The 27,808-nt window shown below is 46.0% G+C and overlaps 1 protein-coding gene across 1 annotated transcript; it reads left to right on the top strand.

Annotated features, from left to right (window-relative positions):
• On the top strand, positions 1–24,772 carry LOC137570627 (receptor-transporting protein 3-like). Its single transcript, XM_068279326.1, has 3 exons — positions 1–160; positions 21,034–21,222; positions 23,435–24,772. The coding sequence occupies exons 2-3, from the start codon at positions 21,041–21,043 to the stop codon at positions 23,781–23,783; spliced, it is 531 nt and encodes a 176-aa protein (XP_068135427.1). The 5' UTR covers positions 1–160; positions 21,034–21,040; the 3' UTR covers positions 23,784–24,772.
• Positions 24,773–27,808: the final 3,036 nt, after the last annotated feature.

The following is a 27,808-nucleotide window of genomic DNA, read 5'->3' as shown; positions in this document are numbered from 1 at the left end:
GGTGTATGTGCCAAGGTTTTAGTTTCTATTCTTGTTTTTATAAAGAGTCTGTAGTGTCTATTCTCTACCTCGGCTGCTGACATTATCAGGACACCTCTGATATACACTGCAATCCACAGAAAGAGATACTTTCATTTATCAAAAACTATCCACTAATCAGGTAGGTAAACCACAATTTAATGTTCAGTTCTTATAAGGTTTTCATTGTATCCTAATCTATGTAAATACAGTATGATGTATCATGTTGTTTGCAAACAGAATTTTCTGAAGCTATCTAGTAGATTCTAGTATACTTTCTTAATTGCAAATGCAATAGAGTTCTGGTTATCCAGCACTGGAGCTAGGCAGCAGGAAATGGATATTGGTCAAGGAGTGGGGACAAACCAAATGATTTGCATAGCTCCGCCTCCTTCTGACTGTATTCAGCTTGGCAGCCTTTTCATCTCACAGACCACGCCTCCTCTGGCCTTAGACAGCCCATCCCAGGACTCAAGTCGGGTATGGACTATGGACAAGGTCGGGAGCCGCGATAAACAGGAGGCAGGGGAGACGCGGAGAGTGGCAGCAGCAATGTAAAAACAGCCAGCTAGCGACAATCTGTGTGTTGCTAGCGTGATGATTTTTATAAGGGGGGCGGCTGGGGGCACAGTATAAGGACACAGAGGCTGGTGATAGTATGCAGAATGTGCCTCTTTGTCCAATATGAATTGCCGAAACCCACCTTTGGCTCTCTTTAGGGCCCGTTTCCACTATCGCGAATCTGCATGCGTTTTAGGCACGCAGATTCGCATAACCAATACAAGTTAATTAGCCTTTTTCCACTTGTCAGGACAACAGAGCGTTTTTCTGTATCGGAAAAATCTGCACAGCAGAGCCGTCAGAATTCGCACACCGCCTTGCGCATACAATGTAATTAATAGGAAATACGCATGCGTTTTCGCTATGCAAATTTTCCATGTGAATTCGTGTACGTTTTCGCATACAATCAATGTAAGGGCCTGTTTCCACTAGTGCGGTGCAATTTCTATGCACATTTCCTATTAAGGCTCTGTACAGGAAAAATCTGCACAGCAGAGCCATCAGAATTCGCACGCCGCGTTTCGCATACAATGTAATTAATAGGAAATTCGCATGCATTTTCGCTATGCGAATTTCCCATGCAAATTCGTGTACGTTTTCGCATAAAATCAATGTAAGGGCTAGTTTCCACTAGTGCGGTGCGAATTCTATGCAGAAAACGCATAAACAAATTCGCATACGGATGCAAATTTTCATGCGAATTCACATGCATTTTTGCGTTCCTGTAAAAGCATGTGAATTTAACTTTATCAGTGCCTGTGTTCTTTTACATTTATTATTAGGTATGCGAATCTGCATGCATAAAACACATGCAGATTCTCTGTAGTGGAAACGGGCCCTAAAAGCACACAGGCTATGGCATGGTTAAATTCGCATACTTACTAACATATGCAAAAATGTGCGCAAAGCGTTTTTGCATTTTCCCTAACAAACTCAAGTCGGGTATAAACAATGCACAAGGCAGGGAGCCGTGATATACAGAAGGCGGGGGAGCTGCGGAGAGTGGCAACATAAATGTAAACAGCCAGCTAGCGACAATTTGTGTGTCGCTAGCGTGGCGGGTTTTTATAAAGGGGACAGCAGAGCATGGGGGCGGCTGGAGGCACAGTATAAGGACACAGAGGCTGGTGATAGTATGCAGAATGTGAATCTTTGTCCTATATGAATTGCAGAAACCTACCTTTAGCTTTCTTTGGGGCCCGTTTCCACTATCGCGAATCTGCATGTGCTTTCTGCACGCAGATTCGCATAACCAATGCAAGTTAATTAGCCTTTTTCCACTTGTCAGGACAACAGAGAGTTTTTCTGTATCGGAAAAATGTGCACAGCAGAGCCATCAGAATTCGCACACTGCCTTGCGCATACAATGTAACTAATAGGAAATTCGCATGCGTTTTCGCAATGCGAATTTTCCATGCGAATTCGTGTACGTTTTCGCATACATTCAATGTAAGGGCCTGTTTCCACGAGTGCGGTGTAATTTCTATGCAAATTTCCTATTAAGGCTCTGTACAGGAAAAATCTGCACAGCAGAGCCATCAGAATTCGCATGCCGCCTTTTGCATATAATGTAATTAATAGGAAATTCGCATGCGTTTTCACTATGCGAATTTCCCAAGCAAATTCGCGTAAGTTTTCGCATGAAATCAATGTAAGGGCCAGTTTCCACTAGTGCGGTGCGATTTCTATGCGGAAAACGCATAAACGAATTTGCATATGGATGCAAATTTTCATGCGAATTCGCATGCATTTTGATAGAATTTGGTCTGTCCATAATAAAGCAATGGCCCTATAATCTTGAGTGTGCCCCCAACACACTCATATAGGTCATTGCTTCATTGTGATACGAAAGCCCCTTCACCACGGCAAGGTAAATGATCACGAAGGGGAATTGACACATGTACATGCCTTTTGTTTTGTTGTTGTTGCAGCCACAGTGCAGCCAGAAAAATTATGCATGTACACACACCAGAAAAAAATATTATTTTTGGTAGTGGCCGCTGCTAACAGCTGCCTTAAACATACAGGAATCCACCTGGAGTCCTGGACCCTGATGGTGGTGACGGAGAAGGCAGACAAGTGGCCTGCAGGTAGAGATGCTGTGTGTGAGGACTAGTCTTCGGGCAGGCAGTAGCCCTCCGGGATGCTCATTCTCATTTTAATAAAGGTGTGGTGCTGAACACTTTTTTGACCTAGCCGACTCCTCTTGTCAGTGACAATGCCTCCTGCTGCACTGAATGTCCTTTCTGACAGGACGCTTGAGGCCGGGCAAGCCAAAAGTTCGATGGGAAATTGTGACAGCTCTGGCACAGGTCAAGCCTGCACACCCAGTTGTCCAGGGGTTCAGCGCTGCTCAGAGAATCTCTATATCCGCACTTAAGGCCAGGTAGTCGGCTACCTGCCAGTCGAGGCGTTGGTGGAGGGTGGATCCGGAAGGGCTGAGGCAAGGCGTTGGACTAAAGAAAGTCTGCATGTCCGACATCACCATCAGATCACTAAAGCGTCCTGTCCTTGCCTGCGTGGAAATGGGAGGAGGAGGGTTACTGGCACATTTTTTCCATTGTGCTGTGACATCACCCTTAAACACACTGTAAAGTATACTTGCCAGCTTGTTATGCAAGTGCTGCATCCTTTCAGCCTTCTGGTAATTTGGTAACATCTCCGCCACTTTTTGCTTATACCGAGGGTATAGTAGTGTTGCCACCCTGTACAGGTCATTCCGCTTGAGCCTTTTTAAATGGTGGGGCCTCAATAGGGTGGACAGCATGAAAGACCCCATCTGCTCAAGTTTGGATGCCGACCTACTAGTCATCTCCTCGTCCTCTTCCTCAGTGATGTCAGGTAAGTTCACCTCCTCCCCCCAGCCACGAACAATACCAAGGGAAACGTGAGGAGCACAAGCCCCCTGCGACGCCTTCTGCGGTTGTTCTTCCACCTCCTCCTCAGAGCCACCTTCCTCCTCTGACTCCTCTTCCCGAGACGACTCCTCCTTCTCCTCCCCCCTCCTATGTGTTGTTGAAAAATCTGGTTCTGCTGATGATGGTTCCCACAACTTTTCCTCCTCTTCACATTCCTCTACAGCTTGATCCACCACTCTACGCACGGCACGCTCCAGGAAGAAAGCGTATGGGATCAGGTTACTGATGGCGCCTTCACTGTGACCAGCTTTGTCACCTCCTCAAACGGACACATGAACCTGCAGGCATTACTCATGAGTGTCCAGTACCTCGGCAGGAAAATCCCCAGCTCCCCAGAGCCTGCCCTAGCACCGTAGGTGTACAGATATTCGTTGATGGCTTTCTCCTGTTGTAGCAGGTGGTCAAACATGAGGAGCATTGAATTCCAGCGAGTCAGGCTATCGCAAATCAAGTGCCTCACTGGCAAGTTCTTTTTCCGCTGAATATCGGAGAAGCGTGCCATGGTCGTGTAGGAATGCCTTAAATGCCCACACACCTTCCTGGACTGCTTCAGGACCTCCTGTAAGCCTGGGAACTTACACAGAAATCGTTGGATTATAAGATTTAGCACATGTGCCATGCAGGGCACATGTGTCAACCTGCCCAAATTCAAAGCCGACATGAGATTGCTTCCGTTGTCACACACCACGTTGCCGATCTCCAGTTGGTGCGGGGTCAGCCACTGATTCACCTGTTTGTTCAGAGCAGCCAGGAGTGCTGGTCTGGTGTGCCTCTCCACTTTGAGGCAAGACATGTCCAAGACCAAGATGGCGTGACACCGTCATACCTGGCATACGGAATAGGCCCTGGAGAGCTGGGGATGTGGAATTGGACTGGAGAGCGCAGCAGTAGAGTAGCACTCAGCTGAGGAGGAGGACAACAGGGAAAGAAGATGTAGGAGGAGGAGTACGAGGAGAAGGAGAGGAGGTGGCAGCAGGCCTGCCTGCAAGCCATGGAGGTGTCACCACCAAGTCCGCTGCACAGCCAAGTACTCCATGCTTGCCAGTGGTCACCAGTAGCCCTTTGAAAAAATGTGAGATTTTGGAAAGTGAAATAGGGGTCCCAATGAAAGCCTATGGGGAATTTGAGCACTTTTGCACCCCCATAACTTTGGTTTGCAGAGATGTAGGGAACCCAAAATTGGCGTGCAAGTACAACAATATGCCTTCTACCTGCATGAGACATGTCGTGAGATTCAGACGTTGCTAACGGCCATGGCTGCGATTTATGTTCCTCAGAATTGCCACCATTAACATTGCCAAAATAAACAGGTTTTTGTGACCCTAGGGTATGATCTCTTTGGCCTAGGGGCCCAAAACTCACCAGTCATGATTCCCCTAAGAGTCCCAACAATGCTAGAAAATGTGCCACTGCTGAGCCATAGCCCTTTGAAAAAAGGTGAGATTTTGGAAAGTGAAATAGGAGGCCCAAAGAAAGCCTATGGGGAATTTGAGCACTTTTGCACCCCCGTAACTTTGGTTTGAAGAGATATAGGGAACCCAAAATTGGAGTGAAAGTACAACAATATGCCTTCTACCTGCGTGAGACATGTTGTAAGATTCAGACGTTGCTAACGGCCATGGCTGCGATTTATGTTCGTCAGAATTGCCACCATTAACGTTGCCAAAATAAACAGGTTTTTGTGAACCTAGGCTATGACCTCTTTGGCCTAGGGGCCCGAAACTCACCAGTCATGATCCCCCTAAGAGTCCCTACAATGCTAGAAAATGTGCCACTGCTGAGCCATCGTCCTTTGAAAACATTTTGGATTTTTGAAAGTGAAATAGGGAGCCCAATAAAAGCCAATGGCAGAATTCAGCACTTTTGCACCCCTATAACTCTGGTTGGTTATCACCCGCCGACTTTAGCAGTTAATAACAAAGGCCCCTTACATCCTAGCAACACCATATTTGCAGGATATGTAAAAAAGATAGCAGGAAACAATATTTAAAGGACTTCAGAGGCCACAAATGGGGAAAAAGTTAAATACCTTTTCATAATCCAGATCCATGGAGGACGCCATCCATGCCCTCCCGTTCATTCCGCCATGGCTCCCGCAGTAATATCAGCCCCAGTCGGGTCCTGATCCCTCTGAACGGGTTGCGTTCTCATTCCCCCCTCAATATGGCCACCATAGATTGCCGCGGCTGCGCAGTCCACATAAGCGCGATTGCGGCTGCGCAGCTCTAGGGCCTCCTACCGCTGCGTCATCAATATGCGTGCATACATCAGACGCATCGGGAGGAGGTCCTAGAGCTGCGCAGGCGCAATCGCGTCTATGCGGACTGCGCAGCCACGGCAATCTGTGGCGGCCATATTGAGGGGGGAATGAGAACCCGACCCGGGGCCGGTATTACTGCGGGAGCCATGGCGGAATGAACGGGAGGGCATGGATGGCATCCTCCATGGATCTGGATTATGAAAAGGTATTTAACTTTTTTCACATTTGTGGCCTTGGAAGTCCTTTAAAAAATGTGTTTAATTTTTTGTATTACTTTTATGTGCTGTGTGTGGGAAATCTGAAAAAAAAATGGCATGGGGTCCCCCCTCCCAAGCCTCTGTAATCCCTTGCCCCCCATGCAGGCTGGGATAGCCAGAATACGGAGCCCCGGCAGACTGGGGCTTCGCACCCTGAGCTAATGTCAGCCCACATGGTCCATGGTATGAAGGGCTCCGGGGGGAGGGGCGGCCAAGCCTTCCCCTCCCCCCCCCCCCCCCGGAGCCCTTGTTCAATCCATGGTCAAGGGACTCTTCCCCACCTCCGGTGCCCCAGGAGGAGGTGGGGGCGACGACTCCCTGGGGGGGTTCATGGAGGCATCTGGAAGTCCCCTTTAAGAAGGGGACCCCAGATGCCCACCCCCCTCCCAGGAGAAATGAGTATAGGGGTACAAAGTACCCCTTACCCATTTCCACAAAGGGTTAAATGAAATAAAAACACAACCACGAGAAAAGTATTTTATTATTCTAAATTAACCATAAATGCTTACCTGTACCTTAAAAAAAAAATTCCCACGCCAATATCCTCGGTAAACGATCCAACGAATACAGTATCCTCTTATCTTGCGATCTTCAATTAAGTTGATTGAAGATCTCTGACGCCAGAAGATCTCTGACGCCCCCCACATAGCATAGAGTGCGTCCTTTGGGATGAATAGCTGCCGGCTCGTGCTGTCTCTCCCCACCTCCTCACTTGTCACCCTCACCTAGGCTGGCACCCAGTGCACCCATGGGTGCACCAGGTGCCAGGCTAGGTGAGGGTGATAGGTAAAGGCAGGTGGGGAGAGACAGCAGGAGCCGGCAGCTATACGTCCTGCTCAGGATGCATTCTAAGCTATACTAACGGTTCATGAATCATCCGGTTCTTTTTAATGAATCGGTTCTTTTTTTAATGAATCAACTCTTTTTTTCTTTGAAACCTTAAAATCGATTTTCTCAAAAAGTATAAGGTCTTTTCCCTCTTGTAGTCACTGCCCTCCTCTACATACCCTGCAAATTTGGTGTTTTTACTATGTAAGGGGACTTTGCTATTAACCGCTAAAGTCTATATATAGACTATACTGAGCGCGCTCAAGATGGCAGCCTCTCCTTTTACCTGCTCCACACCTTGTCTCGGCTCTGGGAAGCATTAATCACATATATGCACAGAAGGAACAAAAATACTTACAGATTCTGCACCATGAAATCTCTGGCTACAACTGGAACCTTCTGGGAAACGTGGAAGTTTATGGATGGCTAAATTACAAGCTGGATTGTACTCACCATGAAAGTCCTGTGTAGCTGACCTTGGTTTTGGAGTCCTGCATGGGATTGGGAAGCTGATAATCCACACAAACAAACAAAAGCCTTCTCTACTCCTACAAGGACACACAATGGAATAGGATTTCTCCACCTGGATAATCATGAGGTCCACAGCTTCAAACAAACCAACACAATAAAAAGCATGTCCATGCAACACAGCAAGCAGATTTCCTACCTTCCCAAGTCCTCTTCACAAGGTAAGGGAATTCATCCTCCTTCCCCAAACAGAAGTAATATCTTTCAGCTGGCAATCCGTTTCTGCAGACTGTACAAATACTTTAAATGCATTCAGAGGCTGAAATTATATTGACTCCATTGCCTTTCTAAGTAAACCTTAGTAGGCCCTATGCTTCTGCATATCAATGGACTTTTCACACCTATTCTAGCAGATTCTGAAGGCCAGCATTTGCTTTTGTCTACCCCCCACTGATAAACAACAACAATCAAAGGAAGAGCTTACTTAACCCATTCCTTCCCAAAGAGCAATGTTAATCTATACAGCCAGCTTCTTACTATCTCTCAGGCCATTGAGAGCTGCATCTCACATTGGAAAAAAACAAGCTAATTTGCTGGAATCTCTAGGGATTTTAAATAAAACGCACAGAGGTAAAAAAGGTGGCCAGGCCCATAAAAAGTGCCACACTCAGTCTCAGTCCAACTTCAGGGACCCAGGTCCATTCAAAGAAAAGAACTTTCCAGCGATCTCTAGTGATGTGTACTGGAAATCAGAGGCTGAAAGTAGCAGAAGTTACCATGTCCCTAGTCAGAGATGCAGTAACACCCCGGCAGTGAACCCAGTCGCCATTGCTAAGCCCCATGCAGTCACTGCATTGCTCTGCAATGCCCGCTCTATAAACAATAAGACAGCCATTATTGCGGACCTTATTCAGACATGCGATTTTTCATGCATCACTGAAACCTGGATTGATGCCAATGCGGGCCCCACATTGGAAGCAACCATCCCATACAATTACTCAGCCCTAAGTGAGGGAAGACGAGACCGCAGAGGAGGGGGTGTAGCAATTTGTGGCAAAACAACTCTGCAGCTCAGGGCCCTGAATGTTGGCTCAACAAAGTCCTTTGAATGTATAGGTGCCCAGATCTCAGCTGGTAAAGGCTTCAAAATTTTAGTGGTTTATCGTCCCCCCGGAGATGCTGACCCTTTCCTACAGGAATTCCCAGAACTTCTGGCCATGCTGGCTCTGTCTTATCCGAGATGGATCATCCTTGGTGACTTCAACATCCGGGCTGATAACACTCAATCACAAGATGCAAATGAACTAATAAATCTCATGGGTGGACTAGGCTTCACACAAGTTGTAAAATCAGCTACCCACAGAGGAGGGCATACGCTAGACTTACTGTTCCACCTCGGAATGGACATTAGTAACATAACAGTAACCCCAGTGGTGTGGTCAGACCATCACATAATACAGTTTACTATTGAACATCACCCCATCAAGCAGCTCCCTAAAGAAACAATCAAAACCCGTCCCCTGAGTAAATTAACACCGGAGAGGATAACTGCCAACCTGGATTTTACAAATCTGCTCCACAGTCAAATGGACCCAAACTCTCTAGTAACCCAGTACAACAACACGATATATGAAACACTTGACAGTATTGCCCCATGGCGCACCAAATCAGCAACCAAAAAGCAGAAAGCTAATTGGTTTGACAAAACCATCATGGATCTAAAAAAAGAAAGGGCGCAGACTAGAAAGACAGTGGCGTAAATCAGGGACTGGGGAGCACAAATCTAGCCTAGTTCAACACCTCAGACAATACCAACAAGCAATAACCAAGAAAAAATCAGACTTTATCTCGCACAAAATATCTACAGCCAACAACAGAGCTGCTCAACTCTTCCACACAGTGGAATCACTCTGCAATCCTTCCTGCCTAAAAGCCCCAACCACATACTCCAGGGAAAGGTGTGAAGAATTCTCTGCCTTCTTCACAAACAAGGTGTCTACCATCCGTGCCAGCATTACACCAACAACATCAATTGACCACTGGACGTTGCATATGCCTACTACCGTACCACCATGGCAAGTCTTTGACACTCTGAGTGTAGAAGATTTTGGAATTCTCATTCAAAGTCTCCGCCCCACTACCTGCGACCTGGATCCTGGCCCAACTGGATCCTTAATGCAGTGCCCAGCGCTGTTCAGGCCAGCACTTCACAAAATCACTCAGTGCTCCTTGCAAAGTGGACTTTTCCCAGAAGAACTAAAGAAAGCAATCATAAAACCCCTCCTGAAGAAACCTTCACTAGATCCTGATTCTGTAACCAACTACAGACCTGTGGCGAACTTACCATTCCTATCAAAAGTTATCGAGAAAGCAGTCGCCAACCAGCTAGAAGCCAGGCTTACAGATAACAACATCTTTGATACTTTTCAGTCAGGATTCAGGAAAAGGCACAGCACTGAAACAGCATTAGTCCGAGTAATGAATGATCTACTTACTGCAAGGGACAAGGGTGATTGCTCAATTCTGATTCTTCTTGACTTGTCAGCAGCATTTGATACTGTGGACCATGAAATACTAATCCAGCGACTGAAGAATTACTGTGGCCTAAGGGGTACTGTTCTTAGCTGGTTTCAGACCTTCCTATCTGGCAGGACCAGGGCCGGATTTGTATCTTTTAGTGCCCTAGGCCAACTGTCAATAAGCGCCCCCCCCCCCCCTCCACCCCACACACACGTGTACCTGTACGCAAAATATTATAATACCCCCCCCCATACTTGTCGCCCAGGCATATGATGATAATCTGGCATCTTTGGAGCTCTCGTGGCCTGACAAGTCCTCCCACTCTGCATTTGGATAGATGGAGTGTGGGGGGAAAGAGTTGTATTGTGTGAACCAGCCATAAGACTGTGGTAAGGATTAGATTGTGAGCTCCTCTGAGGACAGTCAGTGACATGACTATGTACTCTGTAATGTGCTGCAGAAGATGTCAGTGCTATATAAATACATAATAATATGGTAGGACATTAGACAATGACTATGGTAGGATTAGATTGTGAGCTCCTCTGAGGACAGTCAGTGACATGACTATGTACTCTGTAATGTGCTGCAGAAGATGTCAGTGCTATATAAATACATAATAATAATACTATTGTAGGATTAGATCATGTGCTCCTCTGAGGACTGTTAGTGACATGACTATGTACTCTGTAAAGTGCTGCAGAAGATGCCAGGGCTATAAAAATACATTATAATGATACAGTAGAACATTAGACTATGGTAGGATCAGATTGTGAACTCCTCTGTGGACAATCGACATGACACTGAAAAGAGCTACGTAAGATGTCAACACTATATTATATGTTGGTGCGAGCGGTCAAAAACTGTGCAGTAGCGTGGATACAGTTGGTCTTAGCTTTTTCTGCTGGTGCCTGAACGGTTTTGCTGCTGCGCAGACGCAATGCAGCTGCACTTTGAGGGTCTGAGGGCTAGATTGGCTTGGCACCGGAGGACAAGGAAAGCTTAAGATCCACAGGCTTCCTCCTCCCGATGTAAGTATCCAAATGTGCACATCCCAAAACGTCATAAGTTTGCTCTAAATGTTTAAAGAGAGGGGGAGGGTAAGATAGGAGTGGGGGGACATAGGGGGAGAACAAAAGAGAGGAGACAAAGAAAACAGGATTAGAAGCAGTACAAGAGGAGAAAATTGTGGTAAAAAGGAGGGTAGCAGGGAGAGAGAGAGAGAGAGAGAGGAAAAGAATGACACAGAGTAGAGTAAAGGAGAGACAGTGGTAGAGAAGAGAGGGGTCAGGGCAACAAAGAGAGAGTGAGAGGAGATATCAGGGTAGTTTTCCAACCTTTGCTACATATGTTTTTTTCTCCCCAAATACAAAATTGATAGGAAAGAGGAGACAGAGGAGGGAAGAGAAGCTAAAGAGAAGGAAAGGATAGAGATTGGAAGGAAATGAAACAGGTAGAGATAGAACTAAGCACAAGAGAGGGAGAGTGTGAAGGAAAGTACAGCACGAAAGATGTTTCACATACAGATTGTGAGACAGAACAGGCAATAAATTAGCCAAGCTGAGACAAAGCATTCCGCTGTGGCTGTCAAATCAGCTTATCTATGGACAGTGTTTGTTTACTTACTGTTCGTCTATCTGAAGTGTGAAACCTCCGATGCTCTGTCCCCATAGCTGATCCCTGGGTGGGCGTTTGTGTCCTAATTAATCTCATTAATGGGGATAAGCAGGAGAGAGCCACAGGAAGCAGGAGAAGAGTCAGCAGAGGGTCTTTGATCTTCGCGCCGCTCCGTGCTGAAGACAAGGGGCGGAGTCAGTGTGTTGGTAAACACAGCAGCGTGTCTTCTCTGCGCCCAGCATTTTGTTGTAGCTTGAAACTGCAGGGAAGGTCCGGCGGCCATGTTTTGAGGGACTACTATGAATGTACACAGCTGCTTGTTTGTAGTCTCCACGTCCCCCTACTCAGACACAAGCAGCCGTCCATTATGGGCGGCTGCGAACGGAACAAACTTTCTCTCTGCAGAGTGTGCAGGGGGAGTGCCAGGGGAGCATGGAGGAGTCAGAGGGAGAGAGTGCAGGCTGCAAATGGCGGCCAGACGGGCTGCGGGCGGCATGAATGAACGGATAGTCATCTGCCATGCTGCACACAATTTTCTGCCCTTCAGCCGCCCCAAACAGTGCTGAATTTCTGCCGCCCTAGGCCATGGCCTATGTGGCCTAGCCAGAAATCCGGCCCTGGGCAGGACACAGCAAGTATGTCTGGGCACACACTACTCTAATCCAGTGCCACTTGCCTATGGAGTTCCACAGGGTTCTGTACTATCACCATTACTCTTTGCAGTCTACATGCTCCCACTGGGCAAAATAATCCAGAACTATGGTTTAGGATACCATTGTTATGCAGATGACACACAACTGTATCTGTCCTTCAAGCCTGGCACCCAAGACCCATCAGCATCCATAAATGCGTGTCTAGTGGATTTACAAAATTGGATGAACACCAGCTGGCTGAGGCTGAACTCTGACAAAACAGAGGTGTTGGTGGTAGGTGGTCCACACATGATGGATAAAGTTCAAAACGCTCACCACCTCAAACTAGCAATTGGGGGAGATACTGTACAGTATAAAGACTCTGTGCGAAACCTTGGGGTGATCCTGGATGGAAATCTAAAACTCAGACAGCAGGTATCAGCTGTCGTCAAGTCTTCCTTCTTCCATCTAAGAAATATAGCAAAAATAAAACACCTTATCCCAGCTGAAGACCTACCTGCCCTGGTTCACGCATTTGTATCCTCCCGCCTAGACTACTGCAACGCCCTGTTAATCGGATCTACAGATAAGGTTCTGCGCCCCTTACAGCTAGTACAGAATGCTGCAGCCAGACTCCTAGCCAATGCCCCCCGCAGCTCACACATCACCCCAGTACTGCAAACTCTTCACTGGTTGCCAGTAAAATGGAGAATCAATTTTAAGATCTGCCTGCTGACATTCAAGACTCTACACCACATGGGACCCAAATACATAGCGGATCTATTGGAACTTTATGCCCCTCCACGCACCCTCCGCTCTGCCAACAAGATGAAGCTGGTTATTCCCAGGATACACTTAACATTTGGTGCTCGGGCCTTTTCCTATGCAGCCCCTACTCTATGGAACTCACTTCCACAATCAGTACGAGAGGCTCCTTCTCTGGACAGCTTTAAAAAAAGGCTAAAAACTCACCTCTTTTCCCTAGCCTTTGAGACTGCATAATGCAGGGTCACAGCGCTTTGAGTCCCCAGGGAGAAAAGCGCTATATAAATATTATTGTTATTGTTGTTAAAGTCGGCGGGCATTAAAGTCTATGGACGAACCAAACTTTTTTGAAAAAAAGTTCCTGGTTCACTGCGAACGCGAACCACCCAAAGTTCGCCTGGAACCGTTCGCCGGTGGACCGTTCAGGCCATCTCTACAGAGGAGTAGAAACTGCTCAAGGTGAGAGGCGGAGTGGAGGAGGGTGACTGTGAAGATGCAAGGGCAGCAGAGGATAAAGCAGCTGAAGATGTTGCTCCTGGAGGAGGAAGAGGAGGCGGAGGGTGACTGCATTTGTGTGCTGCTTTTCCTCATGTGCTCATCCCATTGGTGTGTGCACTTCTTGATCAAGTGCCTTCGTAAGGCTGTTGTCCCTAGGCGGGTGTTGCTTTTTCCACAACTCAATTTTTGGTGGCAGATATTACAGATGGCATTGGTGTTATCTAAGGCAGACACACAAAAAAATGTCCAAACTGGTGAGCACTGGGTTAACGGCAGCTGACGTTGAGGGCAGGCATGGGCGCAAATTCGGCTTCGGGTGAGTCCGGATAGTTCTATCCGGATCTCACCCAGTAATGCTGTGCGGTGTGGGCGGGGAGGTCAAGCTTACCTGTCTGACGTCTTCTTAGGTATGTCCCTCGGCGCCTCCCACGATGCGCTCCAAGTGGCGGTCACGTGAGTACAAACACTTCCTCCTTCGGAGGAAGTGTTTGTAATCACGTGACGTGTGTGGACCGCATCATGGGAGGCGCTGAGGGACGACCGAAGAAGACGTCAGATAGGTAAGCTTGACCTCCCCGCCCACACCGCACAGCATTACTGGGTGAGATCCGGATAGAACTATCCGCACTCACCCGAAGCTGAATTTGCGCCCATGCCTGGTTGAGGGGCGTGTTGGCTGGCTGTCCCTAGGTGGCGATACATGCCGCTGGACACTGCCTCGAGCTGTTTCTGACGAGCTCCCCCTGCTTCTTACAGCAACTCGTCTCCTCCTCTCACTCTCCCCCTCTGAACTGTCCCCCTGTTTATCTTGTCTTCTGGGATCTCACGTGATCATCATCATCATCCACAGCTTTGCTTGCATCAGACACCTCCAAAACTGCACCAACAACGGGTACTTCATCATCCTCGCACCTTACGTCCATAGTGATGCCTAACTGAGACTTGTGAGGTGGTGTAACATCCTTAGCATCTTCATCTTTTACCACTAATGCTCGTGCATCAGTAAATTCACCACAAACCTGTGTGAATAACTCCTGCGAACTCTGAAATGGAGCAGCTGTGGTGCTAGCAGTAACGGTGGTAGCTGCCGGCTGAGTGTTAAGTAGTTGTGGGGTGCCTGAATCAGAGCAGGAGGAGGAAGATATGTTACGGTTCCATGCAGAAGCTGAGGAAGATGAGGTGTTCTGTGTTAAATAGTCAACTATGTCCTCAGAATCTTGGAGGTTGAGGGTACGTGCCGTCTGAACACTGTGCTTTGGTCAAGGGCCGCACAAAATCATGCTTGCAGGACCTTGAACAGATCTGCGGGGTGGCCTGCCTCTGCCTTTGCCTGTTATTTTCTCCATATTGGGGGTATACAGTACTACTAACAATATTCAATAGTGGTAGACAGTGTGTGTAATCGCAAAGAGGCACACAATCAGTGTCAAATACACAGCAGCTTTGTGTGTGTGTGTGTGTGTGTGTGTGTATCACAGGGCTGTGTACTTTAACACACACAGAGAGACATCCTATAGTACTTTCAATCACAAATACAGTTGCAAGCTAAGCACTGCTTATGATACACAGTGTGCTGGCTTGTAATAGATAGAGGAGGATGATAGAACTGCAAGGCCCAGCAGTGACTGTGGCCTGGCCTGTATGCAGTGTGTAACTCGCACAGATATCAATAACAGATACAGTTGGAAGCTAAGCACAGCTTATGATAGACAGTGTGCTGGGTTGCTTGCAATAGTTAGAAGAGTATAGTAGAACTACAAGGGCCGCAACTGACTGTGGCCTGAATGCAGTGTAAGTGTAACCCACACAGACAGATATCAATAACAGATACAGTAGCAAGCTAAGCACAGCCTATGATAGACAGTATGCTGGCTTGCTAGCAATATAGATAAAAGAGTATAGTAGAACTACAAAGCCCAGCAATTGACTGTGGCCTGTATGCAGTGTAAGTGCAACCCACACAAACAGCTATCAATAACAGATACAATAGCAAGCTAAGCACAGCTTATGAAAGACAGTGTGCTGACTTGCTTGCAATATAGATAGAAGCGTATAGTAGAACTACACAGCCCAGCAATGCATGTGGCCTATATGCAGGGTGTAACCACACAGACAGATATCAATAACAGATACAGTTGGAAGCTAAGCACAGCTTATGATAGACAGTGTGCTGGCTTGCTTGCAATATAGATAGAAGCGTATAGTAGAACTACATAGCCCAGCAATGCCTGTGGCCTACATCTGCAGTGTGTAAGTAACACAGACAGATATCAATTACAGATACAGTAGCAAGCTAAGCACAGCTTATGATAGACAGTGTGCTGGCTTGCTTGCAATATAGATAGAAACGTATATAGTAGAACTACACAGCCCAGCAATGCCTGTGGCCTATATGCAGTGTGTAACCACACAGACAGATATCATTCTGCTTGATCGACTAAGCTGGTTGATTCGACATTAAATCAGACACTTTTCATCGATTAGGCATACTGGAACACACTCAATTCTCAATTCTATAAAATGTCTAATCAAGTGGTCGTACAGCCAATTAGCTCGATGCCACCTCTAGTTCCAGCACCGCTGGGGAGAGAATATACCAAAAATAAAAAAAGCCTTAGTTTAAAATCATTCTTTTATTGAATCAAACATGTGAATGAAACTTACTCACAGTATCCCAATTATACAGCACATCATATGAGTACTCCTCACTGATGCAGGCATCTTACACCCCACATCAGACCTGCCTCAATTTCCATGGAGGATGAGAGTGAGGCAAGGCCATGCCTGCCTCTGGATATCATTAAAGGGACCCTGAGCACTAATTAAAAATGAAATTGTGACTTACCTGGGGCTTCCTCCAGTCCACCGTAGGCCGCAAGGTTCCCCGGCGTCCTCCTGGCTCTTCTCTTGGTCCAGGCTAGCAGCTCCATTATGGTACGACTTCGGCCTGGCGACGTTAGGGCTGCTTCCTGCTTTGCGATATGCGTAATCATGCCAGCAGGCGTGAGAGTCCTGCGCACACGTGGTTTAATGTTAGAGAACCGCGCATGTGCAGGACTCTTACTCCGGCAGGCGTGATGACGTGAAGTCGTAATGTAACGGAGCCACCAGCCGGGACCAGGAGACGAGCCAGGAGGACGCCGGGGGCCCTTGCGGCCTACGGTGGGCTGGAAGAAGCCCCTGGTAAGTCACAATTTCATTTTTAATTGGTGCACAGGGTCCCTTTAAAACCATTATTAATGTATAATTGGAAAATTAAAATGATTAACTACGTATACATTTTTTAAATTCCTATTAATGGTTTAGATATCCAGCAAATACAATAAAGGAACTTTGCATGGATCTAATCTGACTCAGAAGGCTAAAGACGGATACCTGTCAGCTTGATTGATTTTTCAGCTGTCTGGTAATCAGTCAATGGCCCTGATTCACAAAGCGGTGATAACTCAGTTATCACGCCTAAAAGACTTTAGGCGTGATAAGCCGTGCAAAGCTGAGTTATCACCGATTTGTGCTGCTCTTCGCGCGAAGCTCCCGCGCGCAAAGTTTTGCGCGCGTAGCGCACCGCGCGCAAAACTTTGCGCGCGGGAGATCGCGCAAGTTTCTTCTTATCACGCCTAAACTGAGTTTAGGCGTGATAAAGGGCTTTTCACAGGCGTGCAAACACTTTGCACCGCTTTGTGAATCAAGCCCAATAGTTTCTAAACCTGATTAGCACCAGTTCTAATGACAGGAATTTTGCTTTCTGTGGAGCAAAAATTACCTTAACCTCTTGACGACCAGCTAACGCCGATTGGCGTAAACTGGTCGTCTGCAAGTTTCCATGGAAACGGCCTTTCCATGTCCGTTCACGGAGGCTGTCTCCGTGAACAGCCGGAGAGCCGCCGATCGCGGCTCGCCGGCAAAATGTAAACACGTGGGGAAGAAATCCCTGCCGTTTACATCATACGGCAGTGCTGCGCAGCAGCGCCGTAAGGCAGATCGGCGATCCCCGGCCTCTGATTGGCCGGGGATCGCCGGCATATGATAGGCTGAAGCCTATCCTTCAATGCGCAGGACGGATATCCGTCCTGCGCAGGCCATGGAGGGAGAGGCAGGGACGGGAAGCCAGGGAGCACCGAAAACGCTGCGGAGGGGGGCTTTGAAGAGCCCCCCCCCCGCAAAGCGCAGAGAGCCGGCGGCGATCAGACCCCCCCAGCAGGACATCCCCCTAGTGGGGAAAAAAGGGGGTAAGTCTGATTGCCCTGGCTAAAACCTGATCTGTGCTGCGGGCTGGAGAGCCTACGCAGCACAGATCAGCCAGAAAGCCACTGGTCGGCAAGTGGTTAAATCAAATTTTCATAAGGTTTCTATTAGTGGCTGGATTTATGTAATGGGCTAAGGGCTCTGCCTCTGACACAGGAGACCTGGGTTCAAATCTTAGCTCTTCCTGTTTAGTAAGCCAGCACCTATTCAGTAAAGGAGTTCTTTGGGCAAGACCTCCCTAACACTGCTACTGTCTACTAAGTGCTCTCTAGTGGCTGCCTTGCAAGTGCTTTGAGTCTGACAGGAGAAAAGCGCTATAGAAAAAAAGAAATGATTATTATCATTACAAACTATGAGATCAAAAAACAAGAGAAAAAAAAGTATCTAGTGGACATTTTAAAATGGGGAGCACAATCAATGGTTACTAATAAAACAATTGTTACTCAAAAAAAAAAAATCCAACCATTTCATCTAGCTCCATTTCTTAAAATCAACTATCTGGTAGAAATGTAAAGAGGCACTGACAGCTAACAGCCCAGTGTTTTCTGAGGCCTGGCTGTATTAGAGCTCTTCTTACAAATATTGGTCTGAATTTTTTAGCTTTGGAAACTGTGAGGGAGTCATCCCCAAGCAGGGCCAATTTTAGGTGAAATGGGGCCATCAGTGAAAATTACCATGGGGACCTCCACATTATACTTTTTGACAGTATTAGGTTTCCCTTGTGCCTCCCCCTCCCCATCCCCAGATAGCAGCATTAGGTGGCCTCTGCCCCTCCGCACCCCACCCTCCCCTGTAGTGGTATTAGGTTCCCTTTGTCCCCCCCCCCCCCATCCTGCCAGATAGCAGTATTAGATGGCCTTTGTTCCCCCTTCCCATTCTGGCAACAACTCAGAGTATGCACGGTGGAGCATAATATCTCACCCGCCCTGCATCTGGCACCCTCCTTCTCCAGCCTCCTCTATCTCCCAGCTGGCACCTCTGCTCCACCCCCTGCAGGCATGTACACACTGACTTAACATGCTGGTAGGTCAGGCATAGAGCCTGGAAGATGTGCTGAAAAAAGGAGGGTGCCTTTAGGGCTAAATGTTGACCTAAATCTGAAAGTGTTCCTGAAATAGGATCTTATATGATAGATTATCCAATTAATGTGGTGCTATTTCTGGGATGGTCAATTGCTTTTATGCCTTTGATATAAGCTATGTGAGTTTACAGAGGTTGCTGTATTTGATTTTGACCACAAGATGTCCCCATTATACATTTGTAGCTGTTACCTGACCTCCACCACTAGATGGAGTCTCTTTGGAATAGAGCCAATTAGACGGCCTGATATAAATTCAGGGAGGCCGGGACAGCTTACGTGATGACGTAGCACGTCCTGATGAAGCTCCGGTGGGCGGGGCGAAACACGTAGACGTCATGCTACGCAAACACGCTAGTGGGAGCCGTGGTTTTGACTGATACAGGCCGCAGCCATTACCGCATGTGAGAGCCCTGGTTGGGCGTCAGCTTGGAGCCATTATGAGCCGCTTCTACCTTACGCAGTTTACTGTATCAAGCATCATCACCGGATCAGATAAGTGCACCTGCTAGTATGCATGGGACAATGATTGCCATATGAGTTCCTCCAGTCGCCCACACGTGGCATTGACTATACTGCGCCACACTTCAGGTGGTTTGATGTGACTGTGATCTTAATAGCCGTTCTCTGGAAAACAGTTTGGCTTAGTCATCACAAATACGCTATATAGCTACCAATGGTCGATGGCTGCAGATCAACATATATCTGGCTGGCAGTCCCACATACGTGTGTATCCATGTGGAATGTGATGGATGTTTAACACAGATTTCCCTACATATTGCATTGAATGGGATCTTTATACAGAATATGTTCTGTTCCGGATAGCTTTACTCTGCATACAATTCTAAGCATCTGCAAATTGTTTACGGAAATCATATTGGATCAAGAACTTTGCTCTGTATGCAATGACATTACGGCTTGCTGACGTTACTATTGAGGCAGTTTTGTCCTATTAACCACATTGTGACAGGGCTTGGCTCTGTGAACATATGCTCAATGCCATTTTGGAAAATTGCCTTTTGCTTTTGCAGATCTATGAACTTTTATGGCTCCAATTGGAATACTTCCTGTACAATCATCCATGCGGTTCTGGCCTCATGTACAACAAGTGGTTTAGGGCTGTTGCTATCAGTCCCCGATCTCCCTATATTCTATGAATAGCATATTTGATCATATTGGTCACACCTTTCTATACTCTGTGAGTGGTTATAACCATATCCAAAAGTAATATCCTGGTTTCCTCACAGTGACTGGTTAAGGGTGTTCCCAACAACTTTACCACCTATTAGACTGAACACAGGTGTACTATAATTTTCATGGTTGTGATACTGGTAGCCCCACACATTGACCATATTGGTTGCGCCATTTTTTGCCCTCTGTGAGTGGTTATGACCATAATATGTTACACTATTGGGTCTCCTCACGGGGGCATGATATTGGCGTTGCCAAGGTTTAAAACACCGGTTGCCTTAGTCTTTATAGGCATGTTTAACCGTATGGTCTATTGATCTACCTCAGATTGGGCTTTATATAATCCGTTACCTAAGTTGTGGTTCTCTCTACACAGTTGAGTGTGATTAGTCCTTGATAGTCAGATGTGACCTGATCTACAATTTGAGAATATTGCTATTCAATTAGGGACTTTCTCCTACTGTCCTTGACAGTTGCAGCACATAGTATTGTATTCAACAATACATAATCTATATGACAGGTTAATTCCTGACATGTCTTGATTCCATATGTATGTGCCTTTTTAAATATCTATAATAAAGTGCAGTTTTCGAGCAGCATATACTGGTTTTTGTTCTCTGTTTGGTTTTTCAGTTTTTTGTTACCAGTGCTGGTACCTGCACATAAGGCTACACCTTAAATTATTCAATTCCTGTTTTTTCACTCTAGTAGGACCAGTGAGATAATAAACTCAATTTTTCTTACTTTGCATTAACCCTCCAGTGTCACCCTTTGATGATGACACGTGGCGCACCCTGCACTTCCATAATGATGCTACTGAAAGGAGGGACACCTAGAGGCCCCTATTTACTCTGACTCCCTGGAGAATTGCCCAGTTTGCCCTAATGGAGGTGCCAGCCCTGTCCTTGAGCATGTTGCCTGCTGGAAATACATTGTGATTATTAGTATGAAAAAGATTTAGTCTAGTGGTATTCGGAACATCTGAGCTCCACTGAGACACTTTGCATTGGACTGAGCTGTGGGGGTTACCAGTTGGAGTATTGTTCCTGTTGAGAAGTATATGCATTTTCTTTTGCAATGTATCCAAATATTTGCTTTAAAAGTGAAATACTGTATTTTCTTAAAAAAAAAGATAGGGGAATGTAAAGTGAATCCTGTTGTGTGATTATTATAATTACAGCTTTTACATGGCTAACACCTCCAGTGGGAACATCTGGATAGATGTATTTTGTGACCTTCAAAAGTCAGAGCTGGAGGAAAGATACCAGAAGACCTGGGTTCTGCAGTTCAACTACAGTCTGGAAGATAGTTTGACCAGAGGACAGAGACAAAATGGTTGGAAGATATACCAAACCTCCTCCTATGCCTGGTAACAGCATATAAAACTCTGTCTAAGGGGTGCACTGAACAACATCCCTGTCATGGTGACCTTACACGGTGCAATTAAAACATTGGATTCTTTTGTTTATTTGACCAAAACAATCAAATAGAAAGAAAATTGAAAATAATCTTTTTTTTAATCGAAAAAAATGAATGATTATTCAGTTTTTTTAAAAAAAAATCTGATTTTATATTTTGGAAAAATCTAAATGATTGTTTGTGAAATTGTATAGTGTATAGTAGGTTGTATAAGAAAATACTATTAAAGTGCCCACTAATGGTACAATCCTGATTGTACAATCTTACCACTTTTATGTAATATGAGGGACTACCTAAAGTATCGTTCCATATTATATTCACCCCGTTTACCCTTCTACTATATAGATTTAGTAAGATTGTACAATCATGAGTGTATCATTACTGGGCACCTTTAGATAAACCAACTTTTTCTTCATATTCGATTGTTTTTCTCACATTTTCAGAAAAAATTAACGTTCGTGTATGGTACCCCGAAAAGAATTTTAGGAACTATTCGACCAAATGGAACAATCGATCAAATTTTTAGGATCAAAATTTTTTTTTTTTTAAATGAACAAATTGTACCTTGTATGGTCACCATAAGCATTAGTATCCTGCACAGTCATTAGCACTGGCCTGTTCTTCACCTTTGAGGATGCTTTATCAACAAGCAACAGTACACCCAAACGGTTATTGGTGATATTTTATAGTACCTCCCAAAGATCTCCATATATCTTAATGATTCTAACAGTGGTACAGCTGTGGCCTCACTAGGGCCCTCGGACCTGAAGACTTGAGGCCTTCCCCCACTTGCTGCACTAGCTCTTTGCCAGGCTAGTACTGTAGTTGTACTGGTCACTCCTGTATGTGCTTCCAGTAGTGGCAATCATTAAAGGGAACCAGAGACATTGGGTGAAAGGTTTTATACATACCTGGGGCTTCCTCCAGCCCCATAAGCCTGGATTGCTCCCACGCCGCCGTCCTCTGCTGCCTGGATCCGCCGGTACCGGGTCCCGTCATTGCCGCGAGTCGGGCTCCCTCTATACCTACGCATACTGCGCAGCCGCATGCATAAGGGTATGGAGGGAGCCCCTGTGATACGGAAAATTGGCCGCGTCCGCCGGAAGTGATCGGTACGGGCGATACAGGAAGTGGAGGATTGCGGCGTGGGAGCGATCTGTGCTTATGGGGCTGGAGGAAGCCCCAGGTATGTATAAAACCTTTTGCTATTTTTCCCTATCCTTCCTCTCTGGTTCCCTTTAGCAAACCTTTCCTTTTCCTCTACTTACACTTCTCTCACATAGTGGCTGTCCTTGGAATGCCAGTTTTTTCAGTCTGTATCATGTGAATTTGCACCAATGCTCATGGATTTGTAGCTATGCTACTGCATTTTAGTTATACTGTCAGTATAAAGTTCACTCTTCCTTTTATCCCTTTGATTACAAAAGTTCTTTCTCTTAGTGTTGAAGTCTCTCGCGTAAGTCATTTTTCTATTCCTAATGAACAAATTATCAGCTTTGCTACAGCAATTGTTCACCTGGTACAGATTTTCTCTGGGATTAATGGTCATGCCATTTATAATGTATCAGCATGTTATCTGCTGTAGGCTTATGATGGGTTGTTGTTAGCCCATTTATTTATTAACCACCTTCCTGATCTTCAGACCAAGAAAGGAGATTTAAGCTGTGTCTGTAAGCGAACCATTATTTCCATGATTATTTGCAATTTATCCCATGAAGCTTTTCAGCTCTTCTTCACTTGCTTGCCAGATCAGAAACATGTTATCAGTGTATTTAATTCATAGGGCAGTAGGGTGCCAGTAGCTATACAATGAGTAGACATCCCATCTCTTCCAAACTCCTAAGTGAAGACAAGCATAAACTGCTGCACACATGCCACCCCCATCCACGCGTCCCTGATCTGGTGAACAACTGGTTGAACATTCATTGTTAGTTTTCAATCCTGATTTGGCCCTGCACATTTTTGATTACTGATACTTGGAAATTTGCACAGCAGGAGAATTTTTTGCTCATTTCTATTCAGCTAATCCAATATTACTGCTTGTTGCTGAGTGCAATGATATGATAGTAAAAGTGATTTTTCAAAATATGTTTCAATAATACGAACATTTGATCATATGCAGGGAATGCTTCTCTTAATTTATTATTCTTTCTGTTTTACAGCTTCACCTGCTTCCAATGTGGCCATTTTTGGAACTCTGGCCGCGTTGCACTCATATTTCACTACTGCCTTGGGAAATCTAAAAAAGCTACAGTCCTCCTGCGGATATTTGGGCAACAATGCCGAGCTTGTGAAAATGACCGTTTCATAAAACCTACATTTAATGAGGAAAGGGCAGAAAAAATCCTAGAAATTTTAATATTAAAAATAAGAAAGAACTGTTACGGAGAAGACACTGGCAACAACTGGCATAGACCAGGCCGACGTATGGTGAGGACCAAACCACACGAGAGGGATTTGTGTGAGGCTTGTGCTGCTGGAGTGTGTAATAAAGAATATGATGTTGTCTAGCTCGTGTTACTCATCACATCCATGTTAATTTCTAATCTGCACAATTATTAAATTAAACCACAGTGATCTTAACAGCCACTTACACTAACACACATTAATCATGGGTTTTGATGCATTAAAATGTAATTTCAGGTGGAAATACTAGATATGGCAAGTTCACATCTGCATGTCTAAAGTAAGCATGGATGCACATAAACGGCAAGATGCGGTACATGCTAAAGTGCTAAACCGTGGAATATCACCAAACCATTTTCAATTGCTGAGTTATTTAAACAATAATTGTGGTATTCTTTCTCCATGGCTCCCCTTATTGTGACCTAGGTCCAAAATTATGACCGAGGAACCTAAGAGGGGAAGGGGGGACAGGGAAGGCAGGAGCCTTCTAAGTGCAGTAGTATATATGTAAAGAGTGGGTGAGTAATTTAATTCAATACCACTATACCACTCCGGTCTTTTGGCCCTCTGGCTGCACTCCGATCTGCACGTTGGGGTTCGTGGTGGACATTGGGGTAAGGGAGATCAACAGCAAAGTAAAAAACTTGGGTCTACATGAAAAGGTACATTGAAAGCGCCCAGATAGTATATAATATAATAAGAAGCAAATATTGCACCTCTATAAATGATTTAACTTAATTATATGTGAGTTCTCTGTTTAGTAAGAGTTTTGTGATATCGCCTCCTCTCGGTCCTCAGACCCACTCCAAAGCGACCACTCTGAGTCCATATGGTCTGCACTGATGATATAATAAAAAACCTTTGGTAGATCCATAGGACCTGGGTTGACTCCATCAATGAATCACACAGATCCAACTTTGGTTGTCCTTGTTGGGATTAGGTGCATGCAGGGAGTGAGGCAGAGAGGGTATTGGTCATCCCCCATATGCTACTCGGTTGAGGGCAGACCGATAGTTTGTTATATTGTTACTACAATTTTAATTGGTTTTAATTGTGAATTGTACAATGTGTTTGACTTTTTTTACACCAATAAATATGTGAATTTTGATATTGTTTGCTGTGCAGCTAATTTGGCAGGATTATTTCGTAATTCCTTCTTTGACTATCTATGTTATCCTGTAGCTAGTACGCCTGATGCTAATTGATGAGTATTTACTTGGGGTGCAGATTTGCCTTTTCTCATATGAATGCAGAATTCTGTGTCTATCCCCATTCATATGTTCTGTAATATATTTGATCTAAACTACTTCCATTTTAACTGTAAGGCAAATTAATTTATACAAATGTCAACAGTCCTTATATCAGGCATTTAAAATTACCCTAAAGATCTTCTTGTGTCCCTCACTCCAGGTGTAAATATAATTATTAGGTGTTAGAATACAGTGAGATACTGTCATTTAAAGAGGAACTCCAGTGAAAATAATGTAATAAAAAAAGTGCTTCATTTTTACGTTAATTATGTATAAATGATTTAGTCAGTGTTTGCCCATTGTAAAATATTTTAAATCCCTGATTTATATTCTGGCATTTATCACATGGTGACATTTTTACTGCTGGCAAGTGATGTAGCTGCTGCTTGCTTTTTGGCAGTTGGAAACAGCTGTAAACAGCTTTTTCCCACAATGCAACAAGGTTCACAGACAGGAAACTGTCAGAAGTACCTCGGTACTCAGAGCTTCTTGTGTGGGGGGGGGGGGGGGGTATCGGTTGAAAAGGGCGCCTGACCTGCCTGTATGAAAAGGGCGCCGCCATAGACATCAATGTTATTTCTGGAAATATGGGTTACAAGGTGTAGAAAAGGGCGCCCGAGTTTTGATATGGGCTACACCAGGCGCCTTTTTTGTAGCCGAAGTTTATATGGGCTACACCAGGCGCCTTTTTTGTAGCCGAACAGGCGCGGAGCTAGGGGGGGTCGGGGTAGGTCAAGTGCCCCCGGGCGCCGGGTCCCTAAGGGCGCCCAGCTGAGCTGATTTTTTTTTTTTTCCTCTGCGGAGGGGAGCAGCGCAGAGAAGAGAAGAGGGAGAGCTATGCGGACGGTGGAGAAGGGGGCCATCTCCCCCCCTTCTCTCACCTTAGGGCTCTCCCTCCCTCCATCGCTGTCCCCTCCGTTATTGTCCGGGTGCTGGCGCAGCGGGCGGGACTCACCTCCGTCTCGCTCCAGCGCCGGCCAGAAGTTCGGATCCCGCAGCCGCTGCTCTGGTCTGGACTAGACCAGAGTAGCGGCAGATCCATCCGCGCTGCGACGAGACGGAGGTAAGTTCCGCCCGCCGCTGCCAGCACCCGGACATTAATGGAGGGGACAGCGAGGGAGAGAGAGCAGCTCTCCCTCTTCTCTGCGCTGCTCCCCTCCTGCTGGGGAGGCAGGGAGGGGGACACCTGGCTACCTACTCTGGGCATATATACCCTTGGCTACATCTACTGGGCATATATACCCCCTGGCTACATCTACTGGGCATATATACCCCTGGCTACATCTACTGGGCATATATACCCCTGGCTACATCTACTGGGCACATATACCCCTGGCTACATCTACTGGGCATATATACCCCTGGCTACATCTACTGGGCATACATACCCCTGGCTACATCTACTGGGCATACATACCCCTGGCTACATCTACTGGGCATATATACCCCTGGCTACATCTACTGGGCATATATACCCCCTGGCTACATCTACTGGGCATATATACCCCTGGCTACATCTACTGGGCATATATACCCCTGGCTACATCTACTGGGCATATATACCCCTGGCTACATCTACTGGGCATATATACCCCTGGCTACATCTACTGGGCATATATACCCCCTGGCTACATCTACTGGGCATATATACCCCCTGGCTACATATACTGGGCATATATACCCCTGGCTACATATACTGGGCATATATACCCCCTGGCTACATATACTGGGCATATATACCCCCTGGCTACATCTACTGGGCATATATACCCCTGGCTACATCTACTGGGCATATATACACCTGGCTACATCTACTGGGCATATATACCCCCTGGCTACATCCACTGGGCATATATACCCCCTGGCTACATATACTGGGCATATATACCCCCTGGCTACATATACTGGGCATATATACCCCCTGGCTACATATACTGGGCATATATACCCCCTGGCTACATGGACTGGGCATATATACCCCCTGGCTACATATACTGGGCATATATACCCCCTGGCTACATATACTGGGCATATATACCCCCTGGCTACATATACTGGGCATATATACCCCCTGGCTACATATACTGGGCATATATACCCCCTGGCTACATATACTGGGCATATATACCCCCTGGCTACATGGACTGGGCATATATACCCCCTGGCTACATATACTGGGCATATATACCCCTGGCTACATATACTGGGCATATATATACCCCCTGGCTACATGGACTGGGCATATATACCCCCTGGCTACATGGACTGGGCATATATACCCCCTGGCTACATATACTGGGCATATATACCCCTGGCTACCTACTCTGGGCATATATACCCCTGGCTACATATACTGGGCATATATACCCCTGGCTACATATACTGGGCATATATACCCCCTGGCTACATGGACTGGGCATATATACCCCCTGGCTACATATACTGGGCATATATACCCCTGGCTACATATACTGGGCATATATACCCCCTGGCTACATATACTGGGCATATATACCCCCTGGCTACATATACTGGGCATATATATACCCCCTGGCTACATGGACTGGGCATATATACCCCCTGGCTACATATACTGGGCATATATACCCCTGGCTACCTACTCTGGGCATATATACCCCTGGCTACATATACTGGGCATATATACCCCTGGCTACATATACTGGGCATATATACCCCTGGCTACATATACTGGGCATATATACCCCCTGGCTACATGGACTGGGCATATATACCCCCTGGCTACATATACTGGGCATATATACCCCCTGGCTACATATACTGGGCATATATACCCCCTGGCTACATATACTGGGCATATATACCCCCTGGCTACATGGACTGGGCATATATACCCCCTGG

The sequence above is a fragment of the Hyperolius riggenbachi genome, chromosome 4 (genome assembly GCF_040937935.1).
Source record: "Hyperolius riggenbachi isolate aHypRig1 chromosome 4, aHypRig1.pri, whole genome shotgun sequence".
NCBI lineage: Eukaryota > Metazoa > Chordata > Amphibia > Anura > Hyperoliidae > Hyperolius > Hyperolius riggenbachi.
The sequence above is the reverse complement of the archived record's forward strand: the minus strand, read 5'-3'. Positions and strand labels throughout refer to the sequence as shown.

What these genes read in the sequence shown, in the direction of transcription:
- LOC137570627 (XM_068279326.1), top strand. Translation starts at nt 21,041, where the DNA reads ATGGCTAACACCTCCAGTGGGAACATCTGGATAGATGTATTTTGTGAC. An exon ending in CAAACCTCCTCCTATGCCTG is followed by an intron (nt 21,223 to 23,434) that starts GTAACAGCATAT and finishes TCTGTTTTACAG; the next exon opens with CTTCACCTGCTTCCAATGTG.